The sequence below is a fragment of the Tenrec ecaudatus genome, chromosome 4, assembly GCF_050624435.1.
Source record: "Tenrec ecaudatus isolate mTenEca1 chromosome 4, mTenEca1.hap1, whole genome shotgun sequence".
Taxonomy (NCBI): Eukaryota; Metazoa; Chordata; class Mammalia; order Afrosoricida; family Tenrecidae; genus Tenrec; species Tenrec ecaudatus.
The window spans coordinates 23,677,350-23,705,283 of NC_134533.1; the positions used below are offsets into that span (position 1 = coordinate 23,677,350).

The 27,934-nt window shown below is 43.2% G+C and overlaps 1 protein-coding gene across 2 annotated transcripts in view; it reads right to left on the minus strand.

Annotated features, from left to right (window-relative positions):
- CSTPP1 (centriolar satellite-associated tubulin polyglutamylase complex regulator 1) overlaps positions 1-27,934 on the minus strand; it is a 205,836-nt gene that overhangs the window by 74,123 nt on the left and 103,779 nt on the right. For both annotated transcript variants that reach the window (XM_075545770.1, XM_075545771.1), the window contains exon 3: positions 20,614-20,744. In XM_075545770.1, the coding sequence (XP_075401885.1) occupies positions 20,614-20,744 (131 nt within the window). The remainder of the gene's footprint in view (positions 1-20,613; positions 20,745-27,934) is intronic.

The following is a 27,934-nucleotide window of genomic DNA, read 5'->3' on the forward strand; positions in this document are numbered from 1 at the left end:
GTAGACATTCTAACTTCTTTCTATCGTCTCTCTCTTCAGTGAAAGATACACGATCTCCCTCCTCTTCCTTCTATCCCATAGCACTTGTTTGAACCACACATCTTGGCACTTGATTTATACGCTCTTCTCTCACCCCCAAACTATCCTTCCACCTAGATGACAAGCACCTTCATGGCCAGGCCACAGTTCCCAGCTCCACTCTGATCACATAACAGATACTCAAAGAAACATTTCTGTCCTCAAAATAAAATCGCTGTATTTTTTCCTGTGCTTCTAAAAATATTAGATGCTCATTATAAAAAACTAAGTATATGAAAGTGTGAAGAAAAACATAAACTCCCAGCACGAAGAGAAGACCATGCCTGGTATTTTGGTCAGCCCCTTTCCAAGTATTTCTAAAGATAGACAATTTTATCTACACGGTCTTATACCTGGCTGTTTCTATACCTTACATAAATAGAATTTAAATAAGTACAGATTTTCAGTGTCTGCCCAGAATTTGATCACCACATACCCATCCTTATTTTCAAAACTGAGATGTGCTTATAAGGAATTATTGGCCAATGAAGGTTTTGGACAGTGGTATTTTCTGTATTTCCATACTGCTAATTATTTTGTTATTAGATTCAGTATAATAACAACACAGTAAAATCCATTTATTGAACTTTTTTTTGTTTTTTAAAGATGTTGACTATTTGATGTAAGCCAGATCTTGAATAAGTAAGTACAGAAGGGACTGGAGAAAATGTGGCTACACGGCAAATGTTTTCGTGAACTACGCATGAATCCTTGTATGCTTTGTCATACGTCAGTCCCGAGGTTTCAATCAGCTGCTGCATCCTTACAGGCTTCGTGCCAGCAACATGGGCAATGCTACATACTCTTCTCCATCAATTCACCTCCCTCTTACCTCCGAGCACTAATAACAGGAGCAAACATCCAAATCCACTACACTGTCAAGTCCATTCGATTGGTGGCTGTTATCTTAAGTTGTCAGCTACCACCCGGGGATCCCGAAAACTCTTTATGATAGTGCCGGTGGCAGTGTCTACGTCGTATAATTTGTTCAAATGCAATCCATACCATTGGGCTTTTTGAGTAATGTGCGTTTAAAGGTCTAAAGGCCTGGGTTGGCCCTGGGTTGGCCCTGGGTTGGCCCTGGGTTGGCCCTGGGTTGGCCCTGGGTTGGCCCTGGGTTGGCCCTGGGTAGCTACCAAAACAGCTTGCAACTCGCTCAGTTCCTTCTCCTAAATTGGCAGATGGGAATTTCAAGAAGGGCTTTTCCAATCAAGGCAAGAGGAACAGAAAAGGGCAGAGAATCCTTGTCTGCAACAGCTGGCTTCAAAGAAATCTGTGTCCTGGGAACAACAGCCGACTGGCTGCACGCTAGCAGCAATGTCAGAGGACAGAGATGAAGGCGAGGAAATTAAGAAGATTCTTGAAGGGACTTCCCAGGGGGAATCTGAGACCAGCCACACCCAGTGCCCTTCATCTTGGTAAATAACTCAGCAAAACTGCAGGAGCCTCTCCCACAGAGCAGGGCATTTCTGCCTTGCTGCCGCTGCTGCGACATGCAACTCCCCCGCCCGGCTTGCCTGCAGGGGAACTGTGTGCGCTCCCCAAGTCACGGCATGTTTATCAGAAGATGAGCAAACAAACAGCAAAGAGCTCTGGGAGGGGTTTCCACACTTCCTGGCAGCAGCCGGAGAGCAGCTGTCGGGTGGTTACACGGAGGATTTGGCCTTTTAAATAGTTTTTCCAAGCGTCCGTTTCTGTGCCCATACCGGAGGGCTGAAGTGAGATTCAAATGGCTCCTTCCAAAACAAGCCCGAGTGATTGGAAATGGACCACATATGTCGAGCCCGTTTAACCACCATGTAGTTGGGCACTTATTTGTTCACCATTATTCAGTGGGCACCTCCACCAAGCAAGGCAAGGCCTGCGAATTCAAAGGTAAACCATGTGGTCAGTCTCTGCCCCCGGGGCAGGGGGTGAGGAATTAGCCACGCTAATCATCACAGGGACAAAAGCAAGTGGCATTGGCAGAGCAGTAGTTCTGTGCATGGTCACGCGTGCTCCAGTCTGTCCTCACCTCTCTTTTTCACAGCACTGAATAAAATCTCAGTTTCCAATGTACAGCTGAGCAGGCTAAGGCTTGGAGAAAGGTTTGCCTTTGGTCGCACAGCTACACGCAGTGAAAAGGCCACTGGAACCTGGGCGACTGAACACGGAAGTTCTTCTCTTTGGCGCCTCACAGGGAAGTAAAGAAGGCTTGGTATTATAAGTCTGCGATCTCAATGGGGAGGCAGGGCAGACGGCTACAGATCCATTCATTCTTACCCCTCTGTGATCTTTCAGGAAATGGATTATGTTCACCAATAACCAAATATAAGGTTTGATGAAATAAACACTTTGGAATGGACCTGTTGTGTGCTGTCCAGTTGATTTTGTCTTGTGTACAAAGGGAGAGGAAGTAGAAACCAGAAAGATTTTTTTTTTTGGGGGGTTCCTGTAGTTGTTTTTTTTTTTTATTTTAACAATTTATTGGGGCTGATACAATTCTTTTCACAGTTCATACATATACATACATCAATTGTATAAAGCACATCTGTACAGTCTTTGCCCTAATTATTTTTTTCTCTTTTCTTCTTTTACATTTTATTAGGGACTCAAACAACTCTTACCACAATCCATACATATACATACATCAATTGTATAAAGCACATCCATACATTCCCTGCCCCAATCATTCTCAAGGCATTTGCTCTCCACTTAAGCCCCTTGGATCAGGTCCTCTTTCCCCCCCCCTCCTCATTCCTCCCTCCCTCATATGCCCTTGGTAATTTATACATCGTTATTTTGTCATATCTTGCCCTATCCGGAGTCTCCCTTCCCCCCTTCTCTGCTGTCCCTCTCCCAGGGAGGAGGTCACATGTGGATCTTTGTAATCAGTTCCCCCTTTCCAACCCACTCACCCTCCACTCTCCCAGCATCGTCCCTCACACCCTTGGTCCTGAAGGTATCATCCACCCTGGATTCCCTGTACCTCCAGCTCCTATATGTACCGGTGTACAGCCTCTGTCCTATCCAGCCTTGCAAGGTAGAATTCGGATCATGGTAGTTGGGGGGAGGAAGCATCCAGGATCTGGGGGAAAGCTGTGTTCTTCATCGATACAGCTCAGTGGTAGAGCATTTGACTGCAGAAAGATTTTTACATGGTTGGTGTGTGATGCAGGAGAAGGCTTTTTCATCCAGAGGGTAAGGCAGAAACCAAGATGCACAAGGGGAAAAGCAGAAGGGGTGTGGGACTAGTGTCTGCGCGGCGGAGCACAGGCTCTGAGCAGGGCAGGGCAGGGCAGGGCAGCGGTGGTTGAAAGACTGGAACTGGATCATGAGTGACCTAAAATGCAGTCACAGGATTCACATTTCATTAGTAGGTAAGATAGAAACACTGACATTCTACACAGGGGTGATTAGCTAATGTAGAATCACCTCTACCAAAGATCTCGCAATACACCTACTCCTTGCTTACCAACTCTCTCCTGACCTAACACACAGTAACAAACACCAGGGCATGAGGTGACAGTAACACAGGCTACCATGGTTATGTTCCAGTTTGGATGGGCCACGATTCCGGGTGGCTGACATCTATGAAAGAATGTAATTTAGCACCGATGTGTTGGTTGATGTAATCACCCTCCATTCTGTGATGTGAAGTGGTCATCCTCCATTTTCCCATAGTGAATTTTCCATAATAATCTGATCTTTGGAACCTTAGCCACGTCCATAAACTGGATATGGAACTCAAATCACAATGTACATAAGATTCACCTGCAGAACTTTTAAATATACTCTGCTGAGGCCCCCTCTAGCCCAAGAGATTCTGGTAAAAATGACCTGGGGCAGGGCCTAGGGATCACCATTTTTTTAAACTTCCCTTAATATTCTAATAAGCAACCAAGGATGAAAACAGGGCTTTTAACTAGTTCATTCCGATCTGACCTCCTCTCGAGAATTTACCTCTTCCCATTCAAGTATTCTGAATCAGAACCTACATTTTAACATGCTTCCCAGGTGATTCTTCTTGATTCCTTCCCAAAAATAGACGATTCAGTGTATCTGGGGCAGAAAGGCAAATTCTCAGCCAGGGATCAAACCGGAACGAACTGGTTCAAAGCCCTTGTTGAAAATCCCTGGTAATGGAGCAAGGGCTGGAGCAAAGGAACATGCTACTCAATGTTTTCCAAGCTTGGGTGAGGATAGTCATCACCTGAAATGCTTGTTAAAAAAAGATTCCCAAGTCCCTTCCCAGCTGATTCTAATTCAGGAGGTTTGACATGGGATCAAGGAATCTGTATTTCTGACATCCTCCTCAACATGTCTAATTAGGGCCCTAAATTAGGGTCAGGTGGTGGCAGTGTTGATGGAGAGCAGGTTATGCCAAGCAAAACAAGACTGGAAAATATTAAATTTTCAACACCCTTTATGTTTGCTTTTATATGTTTCCAGCTTAAAACATACACACACACACACACACACACACACACACACACACACACACAAATAACCAAATTTGAGTGTGGTTTGTTGAATTGACATCTTAAGCCTAAGGTGCTTTTATTTTGATTCACAGTGTGTGAACTTTAACTTAGTCATTTACTTTTGTTTTAAACAGAGCCTTAAGAACCCAGAAGTCTACAAGCACTCACAGAGTTCCATAAATGTTTAAAACCTAGGAGAAAGCAACATGCTCATAAAACATACTATATAGCAAATTTTAATACATGAACATCACCAGCCTGTGCTCTTGGATTAAGTCATTTTGGGAGCTTCCTCTGACAGCTTTATACATGTATTTGAATATGTAAAACTACCGCCAGTGGAAAGCCTTTTTATCACCCAAGGTTTTTTTGTTTGTTTTTTGTCTTTTAAATTCAGAGCTATATTGGGAAAGGGCTGTGATTGCATAAGTCTTTAAACCCAATTAGTGAGAGTATAGATGTTGCCGATGTGCATATGGAAGCAGGTACGAGGTAGATTTATGCCTTTATAAACCACTTGATAATTACAGAGCAGAACCTTTTAAGTGTTAACACACAACCAAATAAGGTAGTAAAAATGTAGTAATATTTGTACTATGACTGGAAAAGCAATGGCAAAACACCAATCTAGGGATCAGAGTAAAAGGCTATACAAGGTCGGAGAATCCACCTCCACCAGAGTCGAGGCCAGGCCGAGAGGCCTCCACGCTCCCTCTTTCTCGATCCGTTCTGACACCAACTGTTCCTCTCAGGACACTGCTTCTTGGCTGGGTTTGAGAATTCACTGCAATGGCCACTCAGAACTGATTAGGCTACTACAACTCAGGATCAATAAACAGAATGGACACAGTCATGAGTCCATAGCAACACCTCTCCTCAGACAACAGCTAAAGGCTCTCCCCAGTCCTCAGGCTTTCAGCCATGTGATCCCTGAACTCCCGCCTGTACCCCCTGCTCGGCCTCCGTTGCATAGCTTCTGCACTGCTCCTGGGCTCTGTCTCATGGTCTCCTGGACTTGCCCTCTGGTGTGGTGTGGCATGGCCTCTGCCACTCAGGCAGGGGTTTCCCACTATCCTCTCCTGGTGGCTCCTCTTCCTTGATGGTCCCAGCTCCTCTCTCACTCTGCTTCCCAGATGGGTCTTCTACAGAGAAGAATGGCTTTGATGGAGGCACGGTCTTTGTCTTTCAGCAGACCGTCTCCCCATGAAACAAAGGGCAGTGATCTGCTTCATTCTTCTAGTGAGGTGGACACTCAGAATATATCACACCTTAATCCTGTCCATTAACACAACAGAGAACGCCTGCCAAAATGGGATTATAATGGCAGGCACTGAAGCTAGAATTTATAGTACAGCACATAAGGGATTATAGCTAGAAGGCTATCTATATTCACTGGCTACCTCTCATGATCATATAAGAGATATGTCCCAAATATCATCAGCTTTTATGTTGCTGTTAAATTTATTCAAGCATTTTTCAAAAGACTATTGGATACTGCTATTACAAATTGATATAAACTCAATTTTCTTAGGATAAGGTTTTTAAATTGTAGGCTTTCCAAAGTTATTTGCAGGGATACTAGTAGTGGCACCAGAATTTAAGTTTTTGGGTTAAAGGTTGTCACCTAACATAAAGCAGGTAGCCAGAACAATGTTACGTTCCTCTCACTGTCATCCAGTCGATTCCATAGGGCAGAGCAGAACTTCCCCTTTGGGTTTCTGAAGCTACAAAACTTTGCCGGAGCAGAAAGTCTTATCTTTCTCCCCTGCAGTGCCTGGTGGGTTCAAACTGCTGACTTTGTGGTTAGCACGCCAACGTCTCACACGGAAGAAATCTCACTCTTCCTGTAAATTAACTGAGTAGCTGTTTGACGACACAGGGCCAACACTGACACACTTAGACCTCAACAACGAATGGAAACAAAGTCTGGATTCAACAAGAAAAACAAAATTAATTTTTTTTCTGGTTTAAAGCAATGTCGCAAAATATGACCTCTTTAAAAAAATTGAATATCATGATGTTGTAAGTTACATGTATTTTCCTTTGAAAACATTTTTTTTAAAGACTAGTCAAGTGCAGTAGTGAGGAGGGGTAGACAAATAGGTTGACCAGTAATTGACTGTAAGCAATCGTTGTGAGATCTCACTACCTTTGGATCAGCCTTTGAAAACATTTTTAAAAATTAAAGTAGTTGAGAAAATGGCTCACTGATTTTTCCGATGTGATTACTATCTAAGAATGTCAGTAATTAACTCAGCAATTTTACTCAAGTATTTATGTGAAATGATTAAAAGCAGGGCAGTAGGAGCAGACACTTGTACACCAATGTTCACTGCAGCAGCGTTCAGAATAGCCAGGGAGGAGACACAGCCCAAGTGTCCATCAAGAGATGAAGGAGTCAACAAAATGTGGTACGTGTGCACAGGTTCCATGGGACATTTTCCACCATAAAAAGGAATGCATGTCGAATATACGCTACACCATGGATGAGCCCTCCAGACATCATGCTAGGTAAATAGACCAGGTACAAAAGGACGAATGTTGTATGATTCCATTTGTATAAAATATCTAGGACAGACAAATGCACGGAGAAGAAAGTAGATGAGTAGTTAACAGGGCATGCGTGGAAGGTGGAATGAGGGTTTATTGCTTAACGAATTCAGAGATTCTGTTTGGAGGGATGGAGAAGTGGTGAGGACCAACAGAAGAGGTGGCTGAGCACCACTGTGCGTGTGCTTCATGCCCCTGGGTGGTGCACCTGAAATTGTGAGAATGACAAATTGTATGCCGCATCTACTTTACCACACAAAAGCAAAGTTTTAGAAACATGAGCAATTGTCAGATATCTTAACTCGGCTTTCCTGAAAAATGTTACTTCTTTTTGGAACACTGAACTCACTATAACAGAAAACATGTTAGCGCAGAAGTCAAGATGTGTTAAAAACAAAGTACTTATTTGTGTGACTCAAGATTCTCTTGACCTGCTGTTTCCTCCTACCGAAATCCTGAAATAAACTGGCATAAACGGCATCATTATCCAGAACACTACTTTCACTTTTGGTGTTTTACAAAAGGACCACAGTCATCTCAATATAGCCTATACAATATCATAAATGAGCACTACAGAATATAGGGCATTTATACCAAGAAAAATACAGTGGTCTTCCAGTGTTGGGCTTCCTCAGTAAGATTTTAAAATATTTATTTTCTTTTTCTTTTCATAATTATCAAATTGTTTTTTAAGGGGATCATCAACTCTTATCACAATCCATTCACACATCAATTGTGTAAAGCACAGTGGTACAATCATTGTCCTCATCCTTCTCAAAACATTTGCTCTTGAGATTTTGTTTAAATTAGTGAATTCTGCCTGGGCGCAGGTAGTGGGGAGCGGAAGGGAGGCCTAGTTTGAAGAAGAGGTGGGCTCCCAGTTTATTCTAAAATTTTATTACGAGGCATTGTGAGAACAAGGAGAAAAGAGAAAAACCTTGAGAGGTAAAACTCCTGACCCCCCAGGTTGTGAGTTAAAAGTGTAACCTAACTCTTTTTGTGATTATAAATGGGCCCAAATGCCTTAGCAACGGTAGCATCCTAAAATGCCTGCAGGGCCAGATGGGAAACGCGAGCTGGTGAAGCAGGGCAGCTGGGGCCAGTGATAGATCCGGAGCCACCTCACCTGTGAGGTAAAGCAGGAAGCAGCTTCCTTGGCCAGAAGGACAGGCTTCCAGCGGAACTGTGAACACAGGGCTGGGAGCTTTTCTTCGTGAAGTTTAAGTGGAATTGAGATTTTTTTTCAAACCTAAAAGATCTTAATTTGGGCATCTAATAAAAGAGAATTAGTACTGTGGACTGTAGTATGTGAAACACTCGTCTGATCTAGTTCATGGAGTAAAGGCTGGACCCAGAATGCAAAAGAAGGAAAGGAAGTACTATTGGTCAGATCCTAGTCAACGCTTAAAGTTTGTACCCTGGTTATGATTTAAATCTTCCTAATCCTTGTTGTGGCACTAGCAGTGCATTCTGAACATTGTTTTTATTAGGCATCATTTTACATAGTACAGCTTTAAATGGTCCTGTTTTCAGTGGGATCTTTTTGAATATGAAATTAAGTGCTTGGTATGTAAGAAAATAATTCTATAAAGATGTTTACCTGTGTGTTTTTACTGACTATGCAAGGGCTTTCCACTCCGTGGACCGTAACAAATAATGGATGGCATTGAGAAGAATGGGAATTCCAAACACTTCATTGTAACCCAAGAGACAATTATTTGAACAGAACAGGGGGATGTTGTATTATTTAAAACTGGGAAAGATTTACATAGGGTTGAATTTTTTCACCAGACTTATTTACTGAGCAGATAATATGTGAAGTTGGCCTACATGAAGAATGTGGCATCAGGATTAAAGAAAGGTTCATTAACAGTCTATGCAAATGACACAACCTTGCTTGAGGCAAGTGAAGAGCACTTGAAGCACTTGCTGATAAAGACAAAAAGCTAGTCTTCCAACATATGTACAAACATGCCTGATGCAATCAATGTATGGACTGTGACGTAAGAGCCCCCAATAAAATGACCTTTAATTAAAAAAAGATGAAAAAAACCTACAGTCTTCAGTATGGAATACACCTCAACATAAACAAACATTTTTACAATTAAGCAACATCATGATAAATGGAGTTAGTATCTGAGGGTGCTCTACCTGGACAGCTGGGTAGAAGAGGTGGTGATAAAAGCATGCTGGAAATGTTGTCTGACTTGAGTGAAAGCCTAAAATAGCCAAAGGAGGACAAAGGAACAATGGAAAGATGGAAGTTATTGGTGGTAGTGGAGACGGATTTGAGGAGACATCAATTGTCAATTTTCTCTCTTTGGCATAGAGTTTGAAGAAGGAAGTAAAAATGAAAGCGGAGAAAGGAGGCACTGGTAAGGCGTGCAGGAGGCGATGGGGAAGAGGAACTCAGGTTGAAGAAGGTGATTGTCCGCATCAGGTTTCCAGAAGAAAACGAGAGGCATACATTGGTCAGAGTCGGGGGGGGGGGGGGGGCGCAGGGGGGCGGGCACAGAGTGAAGAGACGATGTGGAAGGACTGCTTTTATACAACTGCCACAGAAACACGTGTTATTTAATATTTCAAACAAGACGGACACCCCACTTCTGAAGTAAGCACTGCCAACCCTCAGAGGGAGTGATTACTGCCAATCAGTGACAAAATCAAGTAGAAGTTTGAGGTAGTGACACAGAGAAGTCAAATCAGCTCAAAACTTTATTCAAACTAAATTGTCTGCAATTGTCCTTGAGATAATGTCTTTGGGCAAATCTACCACATAATACCTCTTTCGGGTGTAGAGTGCAAGGATGTCACTTTGAGGACTAAGGTACACTGGCCCAAGCCAGGGTTGTTTCATTTGCCTCATAGGCAAGTGGAAATTGGGCAGTGAACAAAGAAGACCAAAGAAATCTATGCCACTGGATTATGATGTTGGTAAAGAATACTGAATATACCATGGATTTCCAGGAGAATCAACAAATCTATCTTGGAAGAAGTACAGCCAGAATTCTCCTCTAGAAGCAAGGGTGGTAAGATTCTTGTTTCATGTACTTTGGACATCTTCTCAGGAGACACCAGTCTCTGGAAAAGGACGTCATGCTTGGTAAAGTGGAGCGTCGGAGAAGAAGACGCTCAATGAGATGGATTGATACCGTGCAAAAAGGAGGCTCAAATATAACAACAATTGGAAGGATGGGGTAAGGCTTGGGTAGTGTTTCATTTTGTTGTACACAGAGAGGGTCACTATGAGTTAGCACTGACTTGATGGCACCTAACAGCACTGTTGCCATGACATTAGATCTTTCAGGGGAAGCACCCCAAAGTCAGATAGAAACAATTCAATTTCCCAATTCTTAGATTATAAATTCCACGAAATCAAGAATTTTTGCTAATTCTCTGGTTACTAGAGAAATAGTACAGATAAAGGCTTAGTGTTCTACTTCTCAATAGTCCTTGAAAACCTTATGGAGATGAATGTGGTAGAGCATCTCTTTGTCATCAAGTTGATTTTGACTATACAGAAGACAAAGTGATAAAACTTCATATATATAAACATATATTCTAAAAGAGTAGCTCACTGGGCCTGGACCTCAGGGCCATAGTCATAGCCCCCAAATCAATGGGCATAATATATTTCACAGATATTCTGCATCCTGCTTTGTTGTTGTTTTTTTTTCTTCCAGAAGGTACAAACTACTGGTTTTTCCCTGTCTAGAGGAAAGAAGAGTAATGGAAATCAAAATCAGGGAAACAATTAACCCACTGGCCACATAAACAAGTCTCCTCAACCCTGAAAGCAGAGGAACTAGATGTTGCCCAGCTACCACTACCAATGACTCTGGAAAGGATTCCATTAGAAGGTTCTGGATAGAGTGGGTAAAAAAAAAGTGGAACAAAACTCAAAATCATAGGAGAGACCAGGCTGACCTATCAAATGGAGACTAGTGGGATTCCTAAAGCTATAGGCCTTAGTGACTCTTCAGGTCTGGAACGGTATACTCCCCTAGAATCAACTATTTAAGATCAACAGGGCAGCATGTAACTAACCCCAATGTCAACGTTCAGAGGCTTAGAAAAGAGGAGGAACAGAAAGAGGAAACACTAGGAGAAAAAAGGATAAGTAATAAATGCATTAAAACAAAATGCGTATCAATTGTTGAATTCAAAATTAATGATCTGAAAAAATTAAATTAATGATCTGTTCCATAAACCTTTAACTAAATTATGATACACAACAGGAAACCATCACCACCACCACCCCTGAAAACCCCCCACCGGTGATCTGCTCTGTAAACTTTCACCCAATTCACAGTGAAAAAACAAACCCAAAAAGTAAGTGAAACGGAGCATAGTTCTACTCTGATGATACAGGTTGACAAACCTTGGAATTGATTGGATGACAACAGTTTTTATTTTTAATGAAGAAAAAAAAAAAACTAAACTCACTGCCATCAAGTGGATCTGGTTCTTAGCAATCCTATAAGGCACAGTAAAACTGCCCCTATGAGTTTCCAAGGACGTAAATCTTTCGTTTTAAAGGATGTAAATCGTTACAAGCACAGAGTCTCATCTTTCTCCTGCGGAGCCACTGGTAGTTTCGAACTGCTCCTTCTTGGTAAAGCGAAACCATGGTAAATTTAAAGTAAAGTAGTAAAAAGGTGAAAGAAAAAAAGGAGGTGGGAATAAGATGAACATTCGTTCTTCATTATTTCTCCCACACCTCACATCCAATCAATCAGTATGTCCTGACGTCCTATCAAACCAACTCCTTACTTAAACAGCTCTCATCTATCTCCCTGACGACTTCATGGTCTACTTCAATAGTCTTCTTAGTGGTGTGGGCTCTGAAGTCTATGTTTCTGCTTCTGCTAGGGTGATGCACGAAGCAGCAAACACACTGAGAGGGCTCCACTGACTTGAAGATGAAGTTTGAATTTCTTTCTGAGGCACTCCCTCCAGTCCTTTGTGACTTAGGGTAACCTGTATCTGACAGTTCAGTGGAGTTGCTCATAAAGGGAACTTTGTGAAGATTTTGGGTCTGAGGTGGATGTGTGCTCCTTTTAAATTCTGTGGTCTATGCCAACTTTTAAAATCTCTCTCTTTTTCTTCAGGTGTCAAACAGGATAATAATCATGCCGACTCTATGTATGCTGAATGGACTAAGCGAATTAAATGAATGTAGCATTTTGTTCAATGGCTGGCACATAATTCACTCAGCATTATACTCTACAACTCGTCCTGTTGTCTCTGCTCTTTTCCAGCCGTTCCCAACTCTTACAGGAGGAACTGACCGCGTCGGCATTGCTGCACCCACGGCTCCATGTGAGGAGGGCACAGGACGGAGCAGGGTTTCCTTCTGCTGCCCATGGGGTCGCTACGAGCTGGAACTGACTCGACAGCACTGAAACACCACGCTCTGTGGGAGCCAGCGTTGTCATGTACGCATTTGTCTCTCCAGCACCTCAAACAGCATGATGGAGAACACATTTCAAAAAAGGAAAACTAAAAGCCACCCTGGATTCACCATGACCTCTGCTGTTGGCCTTTTTCAGGTACTGGGTATGTAACCCAAGGGAAGTGACTGAACTTTCTAGGCCTCCCTTTCGTTTTCAGTGCAAAAAGAGGCAGTAATGCTATCTACCGACCACGTAAGATTGCTATGCACTTGGAGATAATCAATGTAGGAAGCGCTTCATAAAAACTAATACTATCATTTTCATTTTTAGTTCAGATATCCTATTTTCATGTCTATAAATTCCATTTGGATCTTTTTAGTAGATTCTATTTCCTATCACACTAATGTTTTCTTTTACATATTTGAGCCTATTTAGGAGGTTTAAAATAAGTACTTTAAGGTGCTTGTTAGCCAATTCTATCACCACTGTCAGTTCTAGGCCTGTATTTTTATTTATTTCCCTTTTTTCCCTGGTTATAAGTCCTACTTTCCTGTTTATATTTAATTAAATGCAGGATTTTATGAATCATATGTTGTTGAGTGCATGAGCTTGTTCAATTTCTTTGAAATATATCAGGGAATTTTGTTCTGGTATGCAGTTACCTGTGTTTCACTGACTGTGCACAGGCATTTGGGGCTGTGTATATCCTAAGAAATTATAAAGAATAAAAATTTCAAAACTCTTAAACTATGCTCAAGAGACTTTTGTTTGTACATCAAGAGGCAGTCCTTAAACAACAGAACAAGGAGATCCTGTGTGGTTTAAAATCAGGAATGGTTTGCATCCACCAGGGCTGTATCTTTTCACTAAATAAATCTGTATGCTGGGCCAACTGGAAGCTGGACTGTGTGGAGAACAGACCAGGATTGGAGGAAGGTTCATTAAAACCCTAAGACACGCAAATGACACCACCTTGTTTGATGAAAGTGAAGAGGACCTGATCTAAGACCATCACTTTCAGTATGGATTATCTCTCAACAGAAAGAAAACGAAACTCCCCAGAAGTAGACCCATAAACGTGATAAATGGAGACAAGAGCAAAAATTTCATTTTAGTTGAATCTACTACAATCAATGCCTATGGAAGCATCCATCAGAAAATGAAACAATGTATAATATTGGGTTAATCTACTGCAAAAGATCTCTTGAAAGAGTTAACAAGCAAAGATGCTACTTTTAAGACTAAGGCGCATCTGACCAAGCCATGGTCTTTTCAGTTGCTGAGACACATGTGAGAGCTAGACAGTGAATACGGACCACCTGAGGAGAATTAATGCCTTTGAATTAAGGAACTGGCCGAGAATACTGGATATACAATGGTCTGCCAGAAAACCAATCTGCTTTAGAAGTACAGCTGGATGCTCCTGAGAAGTAAAGATATGGAATGCGCATCGTGCTCTCTTCCCCTTCCTTGGGTCTCAGGAGCCCCAGTAATCTGGGTCTCAGGTGCAGGAGGCCGCTCTGAGAGCCCCTGGGGTTGGGGCCTCCCGGGCTACATTGGCTCCTCGCTCTCCACCTCGCCAAGACCTGTACCCAGGGGTGAGGATCCTTGGGCTCCTGCCATTGCCGGTGGCGTCCAGCTGCAAACTTTCTGCCTGCATCTATCTCATCTCTCCAGACGCCTCAGGTGAATGCCCTTGGGTTATGCTATGTTAGTCTGGGTAGCCTAGAGAAACAAATTCATAAACATGCATATGTATATGATGCATATGTATATGAGAGAGATTTATATAAAAGAGCAAATGTACATTAATAAAACACCCCAACGCAGTCCAGTCCAAGGCCATAAGTCTGATATTAGCCCATATGCCTGATATCAATCTATAAAGTCCTCTTCAGACTCACAGAACATATGCAATGAAGCCAAATGCAGGATGATCACAAGTCAGTGGGTAGAAAGTCATTGGGTCTAGTGGTATTGTAAGCATCTCAGTGCTAGCAAGCGTCTCTCTGGTTTTTCCGGCTTCAGAGGTCTGGTTGCATCCATGTGGCTTGTCCGGCTCAGGACAGCAGGGTAGTTCCATGTGTCTTGTCAGCTGCAATGTCTCCCAGGATGTGAGCAGAGAGAGAGGTGTCTCCCTCCTCCAAGGAGGAAGTACCTGATTTCCCAGAATTCTCAGGAGAAGGACATACCCACACAGAGGCCTCATTGGCTCTGATCTGATTGACAGGCTAGACTCTACCCCTACATTCTTAATCCTCAAATTGACAAATGATTATATAACTACCACATATGCCTATGGCCATGCTGGACCCTGGGTCCCTCACCTACCTGGTCCTATCTTTCCACCTGCAGATCAAGGTCCCTGGCTACCTGCTGGGGCGGCCAGCAGATGGTGGTGCTTGGAGCACCTGGAGGCCGACAAGAGTCTGTGCAGCTCCTGCTGTCCAAGCAGCCCCTCTTCAGTCCTGGGGCTCGTCGCCGTACTCACGCCTAATTGCCAAACCCTGTCTGGCCCTTGCCACTAGCCCCAGCTGACCCTGGACATCCTTAGCAGCCTCATCAATTTGTGTGACAGTCCTTGTCTCCAGACGAGGCCAGCAACCCGCCCCCGCCGTCCCCCAAGCTGGGGGTAGACGGACTTTGGCACAGCCTCCCAGGGACCCCTCCACAGCCATTCCTTAGCACAGCTTCGGTCCGCAGAATGGACGTCCACCCAGAGCTGGGCCAGGCAGCTCTGAGAGGGCCTGTTCCTGCTGGAGCTCTGACACTGCCGAGGACCAAGACCGCGCCCAAGTTCTCTATGGTGTGTCGATCAGAGAATGCAACACCTGAGTGATCCAGTGGCTGTACGGGTTGCGGCATGCCTGGGAGAGCTCTGGACCAGACTTTTACCACAGGACAGATCCTCTGACTCTCCTCTACGCATTAGTGAACTTGGTATCCAGGCAAAGGCCCAAAGGCGGGACCAGCATCCATCTGACAAGGGCTGCTCTTATGCTGAGTTGACTCTTGACCTTGGACCACCCCTGCCCCTCACAATAAGAGTTTATTTTCTTTTTTGGACCTGTCTGTACTTCTGCTCGGTTGGGCTTCTGGGGCTGAATTTGGGGACTTAGCCTTCCCTACCTAGAGCGAGGGGGCGTGGCATCTCACTGTGCCCGTCTGCCCACCGGATCTGTTTCATTCTTCCTTCCTTGACCTCTGTCATTGCCCAGTGACTTCCTCTTTCACACCCACTGGGTCCTGGCTCCCTAGGAGCTTGCCTGGAGTGGGAGCAGGGAGGAGTGACCTGTCTACTGTTCTCTAGGGTCCTTGGCAGCTTGGTCTAGGTGGGTAGACTGGAGGATGGACTGGCTTGGAATGGGCACTATTCTGGCTTCCCTCCCTTTGGTTAAGAGACACAGATGATAGTCTTTATCAAGAAAAGAAGAAGAAGAAGACGTAGTAGTAGTAAAGATATCCAGATTTCTTCTTATGAACTTTGGCCGTGCTATCAAAAGAGACCCGTCCCCGGAGAAGAACATCATGCTTGGTAGAGTAGAGGGTAAGAAAAAAAGAGGGAGACCCTCAACACGTTAGACCGACACAGTGGCTGCACTGCAACACGGTGCTCAAACAAAGGAACAATTGTGAAGATGGCACATGACCAAGCAGTGCTTCATTCTTTTGTACACATGACAACTAAGAACTGACTTGATAACAGCACACAGCAACACGTAGCAAAGTTACTTGTAGATCAGTTCTAGGGTTGTCCAATGTTTGGAAATGGTTGTTTCTGGGAGTTTGTCAGAGTTTCCAGTTGTTTATGGAAGGAAGGCAATTCACTTAGCCAGGTACTTCTTCGTAGGCAGAAGAAGAAGAGCCCAACCATTTTTCGATTACCGGAAATATTTATTTGTAAAGCTGGTAAAAGCACAAAGCTCCAAAGTAAATTTTAATTGAAAATATATTCTGGGAAAAAGGCTCTTATGAACCAACATTACTCAACAGAAGTAAAGATTTATTTCAAAGGAATTTCAGCTCTTTGCCAGATTTAGAAAATTCAGCTTAGTTTTTATTTCTTCTTCCCATTGGAAGAAACACCCAAGTGCGAAGCTGAACCTTCCTGGCCGATTATGGTACATCTGAATAGATACCGTTCATTAGCAGCTGTCTAGAGTTGTCTCACTAGGCAGGAGTTCTTTTTTTTTTTAGCCTTCAGGAGGCTATCAGAAATTCAAACAGGAAAATTAGCACCATAAGGTCCCCAGACATGTGGAAATGTCATCACATCCCTGTACTTGTTAAAACAGGAATAAAATGTTTCTTGCCAGAGGGGACCAGGGCCCTTAATTTTTTACAGGTGGCTTTGTTTTGAGACCTGTGATGCTGGCACTTGGCTCTTCTCTGGCTGCCTCCCAGAAGAGCTGGCTTTCCCTTGATCACGCGAGACGATATACACGATGTTCTAAGGAAGTTACCTGCAGGAGAACAACAGCAGCAGTTGCACCAAGTGAGTCTGGTCCTTGGCACTCTAATTGGAAAAATGGGGCTTAATAAATCTTTTCCTTTGGACTCTGGCCTCCAAGAGATTTTACTCATTCTGAATTAAAGGTGGGGACTGACACATTCTGGGACTGAAAGATGCTATGGGGTTCCTGGAAGGAACTGAGAATATATTAAAAGTCTGTGAGCAGAGATCTAAGCTCACCTAGACATGAATGTTGCCTGTGGGCTTAAGAAACCAGAGGCTGTGTGGTTAAGAAGCATAATAATAAATATCCAACATAAAATCTAGGTCTTGTTTATGGCACAGGGAGAAAGCAGAGGGGGGGTGGTGGCGGGTGTCTGGGGCTGCATTCCTTCCACAGATGGATGAATCATGGCAGCTGCTATTCCGAGATAAAGAAACCCACATCTGCTTAGAGTCCACATGCTATATGGATCCCTTGTGATGGTCAATAAATCCTTGAGGAGGCTTCCCTTCTAAATCAGAAGAATTGGGGAGAGCTGAATGCTGGTTTTCCATAACTGTCGTCGCGTGCTATGGCACAGAAACCAGAGTCTGTCTCTCACTGTGTGCACTCGTCTTTAACCTCCATGGAGGATGTTCACTAAAGATTTAATGACTGATTCAACCTTCGACCAGCAGGCTTTCATAAACTAGTACAGTCTTTCCACGGACACCCACAGCTCCCAGTTTTGTTTACTTAGAGACCAATGATAAGAGTTTTTCTGAGTTCATTTAAAATTGTGTCCCCAATAGTTGTCACCTCTTAGTGGATAAATTCTGTTAAGGAAATGAAGCTGTTCTCGGTACACTAAGAACTTTTTGCACAACTGTGTAAAGCAATGGTCTCTGGAGTTAGATGTCACAGAAGCAGTGACTGAGGTGGAAATAAAAGAAACAGCATTACGGAAGCAATTGTACAATTCTGCTAGACATGATTGAACTATGGAATGCTAAGCTATATCTATTAACTCCCAATTCATAATAAATTTTGAAATTAAAATAAATAAATAAACCAGTTCTAAAAAAAAAAAAAAAGAAACAGCATATTAGAACACTGTCCTGGTAAATCTGGGTTCTGCAACTCACTGTCCAACCGTTGCCTGTGCAAGTTCACACGATCGTTCTTTGTATAAGATGGGGACAAGAAAACCTTCCTTACTTGTTTCATAGGATAGCTGAAATGACCCAATGAGGTAGGAGGCAGAATGATTTTTAGGGGAAAAAATTCACTAGCAATGTATAAACTGTCGCACTGCTTAAAACATAGCGGAGAGTCTTACATATTTAAAGGAAGCAGGCACCTGGGAAACTTAACAGAACTACTTGCTGGTGGAGGAACAAACCATTGAAGCTTTCCTCTCCTGTAAAGTAGAGTCACTATAGACACTTAGTCCCAGGACTCACTGCAAGGACACGGTAAGACGGCAGGAATCAGAACAAGCCCATGAAAACACAAATGGAAGAAGGGTTTGATGTAGGGATTCTAAGTCTGAAAATTATGGAGCAATTTAATCTATTTTGATATTCAGAATGGAAGGACTTAGAGCAGTGGTTCTCAATCTTTCTAATGCCACGACCCTTTCATACAGTTCCTCATGTGGTGGTGACCCCCACCCCAAACCATAACATTATTTTCATTGCTACTTCATCACTGCAATTTTGCTACTGTTATGAATCAAGCGGCCCCTGTGAAAGGGTCGTTCGACCCCTGCTGATCTAGAGCCATTTTCTACAAGGACCTCCCGATAGAAATCACCAAGAAGAGGTCTCAATAAAGCCATGTTTAGTCAGAGCTTTAAAAAGTTTTTGTATTTCATTGTGGCTTGGGTGAAAGTTTGCAGAGCAAATTTGTTTCCCATTCAACAATTTATACCCAATTTATTTCATGGCATCAGTCGTACTCCCCTCCATGTAACAGCACTCTTTCCAAACAGGGTTTGTCTTAATATTTTCCTCGGAATCTATTTCTAAGGTGACAGACCAAGTCTCTACACACATATGAATGACTTGCATTGTCTAAAAGTACAAAACATGGCTCTTTTCGCAAGGATTTTATGGTGCTTTGAAAATCTTAGTAAACTATTTCACTTCCCCAAATCCCCAACCCCCCGAATCAGACCTCTATTTCTAGTCCTTAATAAAATTTCAACGTTCAGAACAAGAAACTTCAACTTTTCAAACACTCAACATATATCATTTCCCCTAACAAATCTCTCTTCCTGTCACATGCCAAATCCAATCACTAAATCCCGTAGATTTGGTCTCTGGAAGTGCCAAACGGGAAGTCTCCAATGGGAAGGCCTGAGTTTTGGCTCCTGTATCACTCTCCTTAACTATTGCCAAGAGTCTTTACACTCTGTTCCCTGCTTCTTGTCTGGCCCTCTAAGGTCTAAGCCATCTTCTTTGACACTGTCTTTAGTTTAGAGTGAGCTCCTAGAACTCAGATCATCACGTGATTCTCCGTTCTCAGATCCTTTCAGCAACGCCTACAGAATAAAATCCCTCTTCTTTATCGTGACAAAAAGTAGTCTTTCATGACTAGTCTTTTGCTCCCTTATAGGCTCAGTTCTCTTAAACTGCCTTATAAACTCCATGCTCTATCCCAGTGTGTCTCCCAAAGCGGGCGATGCCAGCCCTGGTGGGTGCAATTCGGGGTGGCAGGGGGCTGCAAAAGCAGGTGCCTAATCTTTATTCTTGATTATGGGCTAAAGTACAAATGTTTTTCATTGACAAGGGGATGCTAATCATTTCTTTTCTCCAAAGGGGAAGTAGGCCAAAAGAAGTTGGAGCACCTATGCGCTAGTCATTCTGGGCTACTGTATCCTAACAATTCTAGGGTCTTTAATGCTTCGACAACACAGCACACGGTAATCTCGCCACCAAGAAAGATCTTCTCTCCTTTATCCACAGGAATAGTGCCTGCTGTTCCTTCTCACCTAACATCAGGGGTGTCAGCCTTCCTCAAGCCGCGACCCTTTCAGACAGTTCCTCATGGGGTGGTGACCCCCAACCATAACATTATTTTCGTTGCTACTTCATCACTCTAATTTTGCCACTGTGATGAATTGGGCGACCCCTGTGAAAGGGTCGCTCAACCCCCAAAGGGGTCGCGACCCACAGGTTGAAAGTCGCTGCCTTAGATCAGACAGCTGGATTTGAGGAAGACACTTTCTAATCCACTTCTCTCCCCCTTTCCAATAACAGAGCCCCCATTCTTCTTCTAAAGAAGGCGTTTCCTCCTTTGGGTTTTCTCTGTGTCTTGTATTGACCTCATGGTATTCTCTTATCTGCTGAGAGCTGGGGCTCTGCAGCCACACTGCCTGAGTGTGAAGGTAGCTGACTGACTTACTGGGAGACCTTACCAGTTTATTTCGCCTTTCCAATGCTGTTTCATGAGTCAGAAGATGGAGAGGACACTCTGTGCACACAAAGCTGCGGCAAGGAGTGAGTGGGTGGCTCTTGGCAATAGAGTGGTGATGCTGGTGACGTAGGACTCGGGAGGTAGTAGCTCTAACGGAACATGGATGGGAGTACCTCAAAAGGGAGGTATCCCCAGAGCCCTGGACCGCCTGCATGCCACCAGTACTTAAAGGAAGAAGAAGGCAGACTCACAAAGTTTGGGGAGACTTACCGCCATTTTTGCCCACAGTTCTGAAGCACCTCCAGAAGGCCCGTAAGAAGGATGCCCTGTTGTGGGGTGTGGCTTGGATGAAGTTGAATTCCCGAAAGAGGATATGAGTTCCTTGACATACACTGTTAAAACTGCAATAAGAGAAATCAAGAAATCACCATTAGATCAATAGTTCCAGAAGGTTGGCATCAGAAAGAAAAGGCCAGACAGACCTCTTTAAAGAAAGGAAAAAGGGAGAGGTGCTTTCCCCTCAATGTACCACTGAACCATCAATAGACAAAGTCCATGAGGAGGTCTCTTCCCCACCTCCTACAAACACACACTGAGGCCGTTTCATCAGTCACTGGAGCTCTTCATATAGAGGGGAATTTTCTAGTCTTTACTGGATGTGTCTTTTTTGGACAATCCAGGGAGAAGGAAAGCTGTGAAAATTTCATGGAAAAATTCCATTTTCTTTCTATTCCATTTTCCATGAGCATTTTAAAGCCCCTTGTCCTACTGCCTTCAGATTCACATTTCTTTCTTTACGCTGTCGGACCTATGCCAGCTGCTATAAGAAAGACAAGGCGTACAGGGACATTACGGGACTGTCCAGTTTGAGAAAGACAAGGCGTACAGGGACATTACGGGACTGTCCAGTTTGAGGGTAGAACAAATATTACCTGCTCCAAACCCTGACATTAACCCCAACACGGATCTCTGGTACCAAAGGATACAGACAGTTCCACCACAGAATGATGTAGGGAAACAAGAAGGATCTGTCCCAAAGAACATGGCTAGAAGGTGGCCCCTAAAGAGGATCTGTGAGGGAAGAAGGGGCGTAATTATGAGCAGTGTTTTCCTTTGGTTATGCTTTGGGTCGCTATGGGTTGAAGCCAACATGATAGCACACAACAACAACAACGAGAATATGAAGCAAAGTTCCAAGGCTCAATTGAGTCAGAGTTTAAGCTGGGCCTGAGAAAAGGAAAACACACATTCCATAGCCTCTGGGTTCTTCTGCCAAGGAAGGAAAGGAGCTTAGAGAAATTTAAAAATGGACATTCCACGGGAGGATTGGCAGCTACTCTGGGACGTCCCTACCAAAGGCAGACCTCAGGTTCCAGTAGACTCCTACATCCTTGACAGGACACTCACAGGTGGAACATCTCTCAATCTCTGTGGAGAAGCAGATCTTAAACGGAAGATTGTACGCATTGGCATTTCAAAAGGCAGCTTTCATTTATTTGCCATTTAAAAGGGAAAAATGTAAGCAGATACTGACTCTCTAACAGGGAGCAAGGCAACATTTCGGGAGTCACCTATTGTAGTTCCCTTCTCCTAACTTCAGAAGGGTCTCACCTGTCTTCAATAGACAGTAAGCTACATTTAGCAGGGCCTGGAGCAGCCCTCATGGGCAATGGATAACAAATGGCACTGCTAACTGCAGGGTCAGTGATCTGAAACCACCAGGCCCTTCTTGGGAGAAAGACGAGCCTTTTTACTCCCTTAATGAGTTCCAGTCTTGGAAACCCATGGGGGCAGTTCTATCCTGTCCTATGGGGTCACTCCGAGTTGGAACTGACTCGATGGCAGTGAGGTTAGTTAGGTTTTGGTGGTACAGCTGGGCAGCTCGCTGAAAAGATGGTAATGAAAACTCACCAGTCAATTCAAGAGAGAAGGTAGGGCTGCTCCGAAACCCCCAAACCAAACCAAACTCACTGCCATGGTCCATAGGATGGGGCAGGGCGGTCCCAGTGAGTTTCTGAGACTAACTCGTTAAGAGGGGAGAACACCTCACCTTTTGCCAGAGGTTCCTGAATGGCTGACCTTGCAGTTAGTAGCCCACAGCATAATCATGACATTACCAGAGCTTCTTCAGAAACCCCAGGGAGCAGTTAAATCCTGTCCTATAAGGTTGACACTAAGTCCTGGGTCTAAGTCCTGGGTTTGGGTTGAGTTTCTCCTACATTTAGATAAAATTAGCTTCTTCTGTTAATAATGTTATATGAAAACACAAATTTGATACTCCTCTCCCATGGAAAGCTAGCTTAGACTGTACTTCTCTGACAACTATGAGAACAATGGCTGGGGAAAGATGAGAGTAGAAGAAATGTTTTCAAAAAGCAATGAAAGTGTTAACCAGTCCAAGCAGTTCATGGCAGTGCTGCCGTCTTGAGCAAAGGAAAATGAAAAATAAAGCAAATGAACTGTTACAGGTAAATGGGGTAGGCCACATTTCCAGCAAATGAAGTCTGAAATGCTATCATTCCAGCCTCAATTTGTAAAGTTATCCAGCAAAGAATGAATCCCAAAGGGTGCTTCCTACCCTAAGGGGGGAAATTTGGCATCTAGGTCTGGGCTGTACAGGAACTAATGAGAGTGAAGTGTGCAGAACGTCCTGATTTGTGCCCTCAGAATTCTGGCTGAACCTCTCACTCGACACCATAAGAAATTTATGAAATGAACTGCTAGAGCAAGGGCATACAACATTGAAGAAGTTAAAGGAAATTATGATTGTATTTAGAGAAGTCGTACCAATAACATCCACACTTAATTGGAAACAAGAATGATTGAAAATGTTTGATCAAGGCGGCAGGTGACCAGCATGGTGATAATACCTAACTGCTTACGGAGAGAGACAATAGGTAACTGACATGGTCATTTCATTTCTGCTGTTTCGCAGGTTTCTGGGGATGGGTGGCTGTTCCTCTTAAATAGCCACCATTCCATCCTTATCTCCCTCATAAAGAGGCTAAACTCAAAGTCAATTTAAAATAGTGCAATTTGTTTGATTTCCTTTGGAGTAAATGTGTGTTTTGACTACTGGGCTTATTGGCCGTCGTTCGCAGCAGCAGTTCTCACATGTTTTGGGATTATAGTGTGCAAACTTATTGTACATGGGAGGGTTCCACTCTTTCTCTCCTGGGGATGGACCAGAACCAGGTTTTACACTGGATGACTTAAGGCTCCTTCCTGATGATACTGAGGGCCTATTACAGGACTGTCACTGAACCCAAGCCCACGTGGGCCACTAAAATCTGGCCGCATGCCTGCCTGTCTGTTTCCCCTATGCCCCAGGCAGTTTTATATATGCCACATGTGTGGCAGCAGTCAAAACCGTTTTGGGGTCTCTTTAAAGAGGTGGGTGTGGTAGAGGCCTGTGTGTGATACTTGGGTCTCCACTACTCCACAAGAAGTGAGTGTGCTGTTAGGGATGTCTGCTTCTGAATCCCGAGTGCAGGTGCCTGTGGTTTGGGCCCCTCTTGATTCCTTCATTGTGCCTCTGCTTTGTTCCTGGTCCATAGATGAATTCATATGAATTCTACACATGACTGTGCCCTTTAAAATTGTGTGTGTTATTACTGTCTGAATAAAATTCCCGTTTAGCTGAACTAAAGAGTTCCTCAAGAAGTCACAGGCTAGCAGGTAGACAAGGAGAGGCAATGGACAATAAGAGGGAGATTAGGAAAACAGGATGGCAGGAGGGCAAACTATTGGGAGGCTTGCAAGAAGGCAAATGCTGTGGATCTATGTGTGTGTGTGTGTGTATGTATATGTGTACATGTACGTGTGCGTGTGCAATCCAGCAGTAGTGGTGATCTGTGAGTAAGTGCCTGGCTAGATGTACAGACAGAGCAGGTGGGGGAGGAAAAGTGGGAGGAGACCCACAAGTATATCTAGGTTATTTATGTATGTTGTATATTTACCTTTGCTGCAAATGTGTTCATGAATGTGGTGGCAACGTTATGAAAACTTTTTAGACAGAACAAAATACCTTGAGGGAACAAGTTGCTGGGCCTAGGGAATCAAACAATAGTCTTGGGGAACAATAAGGTCAATTGGCATAACAAAGTTCTCAAAAAGTATTCTACAGCCTACTCTGATGAGCAGTGACTGGGGCCTTAAAAGTTCATGAGCACCCAAATAAGGTGCAACTATTGGCTTCTCTAAAATAAGAATGAAAATCAAAAGATACATGGAAGTAATTAGCCCAAAGGCTCTAATGGACCATATGAAAATCAGTCTCCTCAACCTTCAGACCAGAAGAACTAGATGGTACCTGGTTACCTACTGACCACTCTGAAGAGGGTCACTTTAGAATAAGTGGTTCTCAACCTTCCTAATGCCACGACCCTTTAATACAGTTCCTCTTTTTTGTGGTGACCCCGTATGTGGGCGTATTTGAATGTGGGTGGACTTGCCTAGAGATGGATAGAGGAGCAGTGTCTCAGTTCCTAAGACTGCTGGAAATATGGTCTTAGGTGACCCCTGTGAAAGGGTCATTTGGCCCCCCAGGTTGAGAACTGCTGCTTTAGAAGGTCCTGGATAGAATGGGAGAAAAAAATGTGGAACAAGACGTACTGGTCTGGTGGACAGTGAAGGACCTCTCAAGAATATATCCCATACCATTCAGGTCTGGGACTGGGCTCAGGCCACGTCAGGGCCATCAATCATCTTGGATGGAAAAGGCAGTGCTTACTCAAGAACAGAAGGTTGGGAAAGAAGGAGAAGTAGAAACAGGAAACAAAAGGAGGAGTGGGATAAGTCAAGGTCCATTGAGGAGATTGTATTGGATGAGTTGAATCAGAATGTATATGGCCTTGTAGTCAGCAAGCTGCATGAAATCCCACTATGCCACCAGGCCTCCTAGAAGGTTATTATGTGTCCACCTTAAATAGACGTCTTCAAAACCAGTATTCAAATTTCACTGAGCTAATTCTTTCATTTCTTAAGTTGTTGGTTATTTTATGCTTGAGGATTTAATTTTGGTAAATTTAGACAATTTTAAATTTATAGAAAGTTGCAACAATTGCATAGTTTCTGACTGCCTTTTATCTAGATTGTATACTATAGATATTATTTCATTCAATTCATAAAGACCTAATGATTCCTTTTTATGTTGCCATCAGTAAAATGTTCAGGGTCTCTAGAGATCCTCTGGGCACAAGAGCATCAGGGCCATTAACATTTTGTTGTGAATAACTTTTTTATATCTTAAGAGATAATCATTGATTACAAATATTTCTTAAATTAATTTTTACAAGAAAATATCTCAGGATTATAGCCTAATATTTAACGCTAGGATAATTTTCCCTAGTAATATATATGCAAATATAACAAGAACAGTGTTAAAATTAATGATTTTCCAATCATTCCTTTGTAAACATATCAAGCTATGAAATATTATATTTTCTCACCTAGTAACATAGGCTATAATTACAAAAGAAAATCACACATAATTCCATTAAATAGCATGTTTTTTTCCCTGAAATTAAAGACGTGAATTCTAGGAATTAGTTTATGACAATTCCAGGCAAGCACTTTGATCTTGGGTGTTAATTAGTAAAAAGGTACACACTGCCATGAGGTTGAGTCCCACTCAACCGATGATTCAACAATGATTCCCATTGACGCTATAGGAGAAGGTACAACTGCTCCTGTGGGTTACCAAGACTATAACTCTTTAAGGGACTAGAAAGCCTCACCGTTCTCCAGTAGAGCGGCCGACTGGTGGTTTCAAACTGCTGACCAACATATAATCTATATGCCACCAGAACTCCACAGTAAAAAGGTACACTTGATTTAAATTACTTTGAACAATGGCCAATCTGATCACTGAAGTCAAAATGGGTACATAAGCAAATGTGGTGAAGAAAGCTGATGGTAATCAGCAATTAAAAGATATAGAGTCTGGGGTCTTAAAGGCTTGAAGTTAAACAAGCGGCCATCTAGCAGAGAAGCAACAAGCCCACATGGAAGAAGCACACCAGCCTGTGCGATCACAAGGTTTCCTCTGGATCAGGTATCAGAAGATCCCAAACAAACAAATATATTGATGCAAATGGTAGGGGTTGGAGAGGAGATCCAAAGCCCATCTGTAGACAATTGGACATTCCCTCACAGAAGGGTCACAAGGAACGAACGAGTCAGCCAGGGAGCGGCATAGTACCAGTGGAACACACAACATTCCTCTAGTTCTTTAATGCTTCCTCCCCCTCATCCCACTATCATGAACCCAGTTCTACCTTACAAATCCGGCGAGACAGGAACATGTACACTGGTACAGGTAAGAGCTCTGAACATGGAATCCAGGACAGATAAACCCCTCAGGAACAGTAATAGGAGTAGCGATATGAAGTGGGGGAGGGGAATGGGGGTGGAGAGAAGGGGGAGAAATGGGGAACAGTCAACAATGATTGATGAATAACCCTCACCCCAGGAGGATGAAAACAGAAATGTGGGTGAAGTGAGACAGTGGATGGTGTAAGATAATTTATCAGGGGTCCATGAGGGTGGGAGGGTAGGGAGGGAAGGGAAAAAGAGGAGCTAATACCAAAGGCTCAAGCAGAAAGGAAATTCTTTGAAAATGGTAACATATGAACAATGAGTTGGACACAATTGATGTATGGATTGTTATAAAGCTGTAAGAGCCCCCAATAAAATAATTAATTTAAAAAAGAAAGAAAGAAAAGAATGGCCAATCATCACTCAGACATCCAAGGATTCAAATGCACATATATTTTTTTTCCCAATTATTTCTTTTTTTTCCCTCATTTTATTGGGGGCTCATACAACTCTTATCACAATCCGTACATACATCAATTGTGTAAAGCTCATTTGTACAGTCATTGCCCTCATCATTCTTTTTTTTTTTTTTCTTTTTTTTCTCTTTTCTTCTTTTACATTTTATTAGGGACTCATACAACTCTTACCACAATCCATACATATACATACATCAATTGTATAAAGCACATCCATACATTCCCTGCCCCAATCATTCTCAAGGCATTTGCTCTCCACTTAAGCCCCTTGCATCAGATTCTCTTTTTTTTCCCCTCCTCCCTCCCCATTTCCCCCCTCCCTCATATGCCCTTGGTAATTTATACATCCTTGTTTTGTCATATCTTGCCCTATCCGGAGTCTCCCTTCCCCCCTTCTCTGCTGTCCCTCTCCCAGGGAAGAGGTCACATGTGGATCCTTGTAATCAGTTCCCCCTTTCCAACCCACTCACCCTCCACTCTCCCAGCATCAAATGCACATATTGTAGTAAATCTATATAATTATCCATTCATATTCCATATAAAGAAGTAATAAAGGAAAACTATGGCCATATTAAACTATTCCAACTCATTCTTGGTGTGCCAAAAAGCAAAAGATTACTGATCCAAGAGTTACTACGCCCACAACACTCCCTTCCCTCCAGGTACTCCAACTGAAGATGGTCACTGAGCCTAGACTTGGATTATGGAAGTTCAGCGTCTTCTTAGGTTCTTCTCTTACCTCCTTTATCTTTCTAATACCAGTTCAGCTCATTAGAGTGGACTGTGTTCTGTTAGTA